This window comes from Lathyrus oleraceus, chromosome 2 (genome assembly GCF_024323335.1).
Source record: "Lathyrus oleraceus cultivar Zhongwan6 chromosome 2, CAAS_Psat_ZW6_1.0, whole genome shotgun sequence".
Lineage (NCBI taxonomy): Eukaryota > Viridiplantae > Streptophyta > Magnoliopsida > Fabales > Fabaceae > Lathyrus > Lathyrus oleraceus.
In genome coordinates this window covers 362,028,904-362,035,320 of record NC_066580.1, presented here as the reverse complement: position 1 = coordinate 362,035,320, position 6,417 = coordinate 362,028,904, and the positions used below count along the sequence as shown (strand labels likewise).

The 6,417-nt window shown below is 32.0% G+C and overlaps 1 protein-coding gene across 1 annotated transcript; it reads right to left on the bottom strand.

Annotated features, from left to right (window-relative positions):
* Positions 1–3,146: 3,146 nt before the first annotated feature.
* LOC127119536 (transcription factor TCP14) lies at positions 3,147–4,916 on the bottom strand. The gene has a single exon (XM_051049783.1). It carries the CDS (start codon positions 4,606–4,608, stop codon positions 3,349–3,351), a length of 1,260 nt encoding a protein of 419 aa, XP_050905740.1. The 5' UTR covers positions 4,609–4,916; the 3' UTR covers positions 3,147–3,348.
* Between the last annotated feature and the right edge of the window lie 1,501 nt (positions 4,917–6,417).

The following is a 6,417-nucleotide window of genomic DNA, read 5'->3' as shown; positions in this document are numbered from 1 at the left end:
GAGTTATGCTAAACTTTAATATGGTATCAGAGCCTATCGATCAGATCATAGACCGTCCACCGTTTAAATTCGCGCACCAAGCCCAAAAGAGTGTTGGTGTGTGTGTGTGTCTGGGGAGAGTGTATTGGGAAGATCCCAAGTCCCACATTGGTTGGAGATAGAGTATTGAAATAGTTTATATAAAATGACACCTGTCACCTTACAAACCGGTTTTGTAAGGATGCACCAGGTCAAACTCTAATACTAAGATCAAGGATGACATTTTTTTTCTATTCCTACTCTAAACGCAAGTATGAAAAAAAACGAAATTGACGTCTGCTTCCTTAAACCATTTGACTTTAGGTCTTTAAATCTAGGGGTGGAAAAATGGACCTGACCCGTTGGACCTACTCATTTTGTCTGTACTATAGTGCGGGGAAGGCCTAGGGTTTAGGCATTCACCCTCTAATGTGTCTGCCCCATCCTGCCTCGTTTTCTTTGCAGGTTTTTACGGGCGTGGGCATTTACATAATTTTTTGTATTTTTAGGCTTAAAAGGTGCAGTGCCCGCGAGTTTTCCCCGACCCGTCCTCAATTTTTTGCAGAACGGACATAGATTTTAGGCTCACATTCTCAAATATATTCGTGTCGCCCCATCCCATTTTTTTTGGGAATTTTTGCGGGATGGGTCTATACGGGACGGACATGCCGATTTATCACCCTTATGAAGATCCACAATCCTCTTATTCCTCACCAAAATATCCTTGTTACTTATACTCGTGTTAAAAAAAATTATAAATAAAAAAACATTCCTTTACAAGTTTTGGTCACCCAAATCTCTTCCAATGCGTTAAGAACTCGTTTAGAACACACTTTTTTTTTGTTTAAGGATTCTCTAATAACTACATTTGGATGAATATAAAAAGAACTACCGTTTGAAGATGGTGCTAGTTAATACCATCCATCAACTACCAACTTAATATTTTAATTTACTAGGTTCCCAAAAGCTTCAGCGAATCATCATATATTTCATGATACATTGGATGTTAAGAATATCATTCCTCTTTCTAGCTGGCTATATTGCATAGCTGGTCTACATATCAAATAAAAGCCCTTTGATTCTTTTTATAAAAAAGAAACTAAATAAAATATTTTAAAAAAAACTAGAACACTTGTTATAGTTGATCAATTGTGTGATGTAAGACGTGAGCTCAAGCACTCATTGCTCAATTTACCTTTTATTTTTCGTACTCATCTTTCTCTTTTTTGGTGGAGACTCATCGTTTACTCAACAAGGTACTCTCTCTTGCCCTACCTAGCTTCTTACCTACCCTAAATTCTACGCCATGCACTGATTACTAGTCCTTCGACGTGCACATAATCTCACTCTTTTTTTTTTATCGCTAAAATATATAATATGAAGAAAATTTCACATACTATGATAACTAATATTGCTATTAAAAACAAAGTGTAATTTATTAGAAACATTTAAGTAAATATACTTTTTGATGTAAGTTTCGGAGAAGTAGACACTATCTCATTTCACAATCATTATTCCTAACAGGACTTACATTAATTAGTGCTTTTGATATAGAGTTATACTAGAAAGAAACAAGCCAAACAGCTTTGTATTAGCACAAATCAATTCCACTAATTGAGTCAACTTTTATGGAAAAGGTACTTAATTAGGTTCAACAATTATATTTTTACTTTTTATAAATAAATCGAGGGTTTGTCAAATATGTATCTTTCAAAAAACTAGTTTAATATTTAATTTTTTAATAAGAAAAAAGCGGGAGAAAAATTTATAAAAAAAGGTAATTCACCATGTAAACATTTTATTTTCCAGGAATTATCAGCATTTATAATCAAAGGGATGTGACACAACATTAATGATAAAATATCAATTTGTATTTATCATTTTAACATTGTTGTTTATAACATGAACATATTAATGGTAAATGGTCACTAATTTATGCTGAGATGTTTTTAATTCATTTTAATATAACTAATTTATTAAAAGAAAAATAAAGTCAGGCTATCTAATGATAAAATTATACATCAACTGAGTACAATATTAGTCCTTCATGAACATTTTTTATTTATATATATAATTAAACCTTAAATGCTAAAAGGAAGAAAAAAAACTATATATACATTAATTTATACCCATAAAAAATTGCATAATATATCCACACTTTCGTTCAATGGGAAAATAAAATAGAATAAGGTAAAGAGAATGTGTTGTATAGTGGATTGATATTTTATTATCTATAAAGGAAATGATAATTTTTTTTATACACAAGAAAAAATAAAAGAAGGAAGCTATGCATCTAGAGGTTTAAATTAATGTATAAATTATTACATAAGAAAACAATAAGGTGGGGCTAAAAATAAGCACCATAAAATTTTTCATGATATAACAAAACCTTATTTTGGCATAGCTAACTAGCTTTTAAATTTATGAAAACAACAGTTCATAATAAAAGATGCAAAAGGGTATACAAGTTAATTTCATAGCGTAGCTATAATTAACATGACTACTACTAATTTCTTCAATGTACTATAGTTCATAAACTCTATGTCTATAATGGCTTATAATAGAAAAATAAAGAATGAAGCTCTTATTCATCAAAAAGATTGTATATCGAAATTAGGTAATAGATTCACTGGTCACCACCATCACCTGAGTTTAAGAGTTACTTCAAATTTAAGGCCTGTTGTGTATTCAGGATAGTGTGCTTTTTCATATATATGTATATACAAAATAATTATATATTAATTATTATGTATAGATATATAGATATTGGTCCCTAGCTATATAGCTATATAGTATAGTACATATACATAATTCATAACTGCAGCAATAAGAGATGCGTCGTGCATGTGACAGTTTTTGCAGTACACTTACTTATCAGAATGCCAGCATCTTCTCTTTTCATCTCTCATTGCAGTAATTTTCGTACCTTATTAAAAAAAATTTCATACCAATAATTGAATCTTTTTAATGAGTTTGTTTAAACCATGATCAGATTTATAAATAAAAACTAAATTTCTACTAACTTTAATAACAGCATAACAAATATATATCCATGTAAAGATATAGTATTGTTGAAAGTTCTTCTCAAAAACCCTAACATGATTCTATGAAAATCACACCACACTAGAAAAAAAAAATGGACATTAACATAAAAATAAAATAACATAACAAATAACATATATAATATATTTATATATGTATATATAATATATATATTTTTGCATATTAATTAATTAACCATTACCAAAACTTATAATTAATTATAATAATTAAAAGAAAAATTAAGAAGCTAGCATCAGATCATAGACTTGTAATTACTTGATCAATCTTTTAAGAGTGTTGACTGCTTGAGTCATGTCCGTCGTCATCTCCTCCTCCTCCACCGTGGTGTTGTCCGGAGGACTCGGACATACCATTTGCAGAAATCTGCCTATAGGCATTCATGGCGGAAAGCATACTTAAATTGCTTTCGGCGAGAATACCACCGCCGCTTCCTCCTCCGCCACCGCCGATGATTCCAGAACCATATTGACTTCCTGGCATTAGATTCATTGGAGAACCGAAATTCATGAAATGAATTCCGTTTGGAGAAGACATGGCTCCTCTATATAAGCCATTATTTCCAACAGAAGGAATTGCCCAGATTGGATCATTTCCATTTCCATTTCCATTGCCATTACCATTACCACCATTAACACTTTGGTTCCCATTACCAGTTACCATCCAAAACGCTGCCGTATTGGAAGCATGGCTCGAAGGAAGTGACCCCACATTTGATTGTAACAAATAGCTTCCCATATTTTGTGATAACAATTCATGCTCTGATGACCTTCTTTTTCTCCCTATGCTTCCGTCAGAATCAGCACCCAACAATTCAAATCCGCTGCTGGCGCCGCCAGCGGCGGAGGTAGTGTTTTCATCCCGGAGCTCTTGTTTAGCTTGAAGAATAGCATTTTGCACGTTGTTGAAATTCAAAATCGCTGATAAAGAAGAAGGATTCTCTAGCATAGTGTTAGTTCTTCTAGAATCTTCAGTTACAACGTTCATGTTCATAGTTCTATCCCATTCAGCGCGGTTTCGAATCTGAGCCGCGGCCGCGGCAGATGAAAACGAACTAGGGTTGAAGTAATTACCTCTAAAATAGTGCGACGGAGCAGACATAGTTGAACCAGAGCTTCTAAGAGAGATGTTAAGACTCGTGAAATTAGCTGGGATTGTTCCTGTTCCTGTTGCGGCTATAACCGATGGCTCAGCCTGCTGAAGTAGCCACTCGATCGTCTCGCCGTCGGATTTGTGTCCCAGCTCACGCGTGAGCTGGAAGACTCTCGCGGCGCAGGCAGCCGGCATACGGATCCGGCGGCCTCGTCCGTCGACCTTCGTGTGCCGATCTTTAGTCGAGGCCCGCTTCGGCGGTGGCTTTTTCTGTTGGTCTGATGATACCATGGCAGTAGAAGAACCGTCGTTTGCGGTGGTTGAACAAGGTTGTTCTTCGGAGACATGTTCGATGATGTTGTTTTTTTCTAAAAGCTGAAGAGGGAAATTTGGTCTGCTTCGGATTCCATTACTTTGATGATCACCTTCCAATTCCATGATCCTTCTATTTCATATAACTAATTTCTCTCTCTCTATAATAAGCACTTTTTTATGAAAAAAATTGGTGGGGTTTATTTTTTTCAAAAATAAAAACTTTTTTTCACTGTCAATAAATTGTGTGGGGAAGTCAGACAAGAGATGAGGTGACACACAAATTGTAATGGTTAGTGGGAACTTGGCACTGCAGCTGAGTTGTTCAGTGTGATGAAAAGAGAGAGAAAGATAGGTAGAGAGAGAGAATGAAAATGAATGATAGAGGATAAGGGAGAGGAGAGGAAGCTTTAAGCAACAAATATAATGAGTGGGAATAATAAGGGATTTTAGTGAAAATTTTAAAAGCACTCGTTTTCCCCTTTCTTTTTTCGTTGTATTTTTATTTTTGATTTTGGGATGGAATCATTTAAGCTAGTCTTCTCCTATTTTATGACTTTTTTTTTCTGATTTTCAACTGTTTAAAGAAAATTTTGTATGTTATTTTATGACTTTTCTTCTTATAGTCAAATATTAGAAGGAAATTTTCACATTAGTGCCTTGTGCATGAAAAAAATATTATGGGTGGATTCGCTAAATGTGGTAGATTTGATTTGATGACTTTTTAAGTAAGAATGTGAGAGTGAAAAATGAAATTGGAATGAAAAGAGATTTGAATATTTAAAAAATTTATCTGATATGCACTTTATATAGAAGAATACTATGCTATAAATAATATATTTTATAATGAAAATTTTATCTCATTCAATAAAAATTTGAAGTGTAAATTAGAGAGGCGTCATATTTTAATTTTTTATAAAAAATATAATATATATTTCATCTATTTAGCTGAAAATTGAGGGGTAAAGTATTTAGACAACACGCGTTCGTATCTTAGGAACTACATTATCACCTTTTAATTTTTTAAAATTTTTTTTATGACTTATTACTACAGCTTTCATGAAAACTGATGAATAAAGTATTTAGAGTACACGACTTTCAATCCCAACAACTGAATTTTATCATCTTTTAATTTTTAAAATTTTTTTTTATGATTTATTACCTTGTTTTTACTGAAAATCGAGTGGTAAAGTTTTTAGAAGACACGTCTTCGAATCTCAACAATTACATTTTATCACCTTTTAATTTTTTTATGACCTATTACCTCGTTTTTGCTGAAAACCGATGGATAAAATAGTGTATTTTTTAGTTTTTTAGTTTTTTATTTATAACTAGATTGATGAAAAAATTAAATAACGAATCTTTGTCGTTCATTTCTAGAGTAACAATGGTCAATACATTGTCAAATCATCAATTAACCTGAAACATTAGTGATCTGCGTGAAACTCTCACTAGTCAATCAAAACGTGAATGCTATAACTATCCACTTTGGATGCAACATGCCGAAACTTAAATTTAACATATTGAAAACAATGATAATGAAAGTAAGAGCAGAAAAATATTTCATGGTTAGTTTCTTAACGTGATTTTCTCTCTAGTAATTCTAGTTAAAAATGTTTAATGTTAGTTAGAAAAATATGAAAATAACTTATTAATGTTAGTTGTAGTTGTATCAAGTAAAATGTTTAAAATTATTGTTGTTGTTGAAATTTAGTATTTAACGATTCTATTGACTTTGTTTATATGTTATTGTTGTTATTGTTGAGATTTAATGTTTAAAGATTTCATGAATTTTGTTGTTGTTATTATTGTTATTATTGTTGTTGTTTTTGTTGAGATTTAATGCTTAAGATTTTATTGATTTTATATTTGTTGTTGTTATTTGTGTTATTATTGATGATGATAAAGATTTAGAATTTGTCAACAAATTTGATG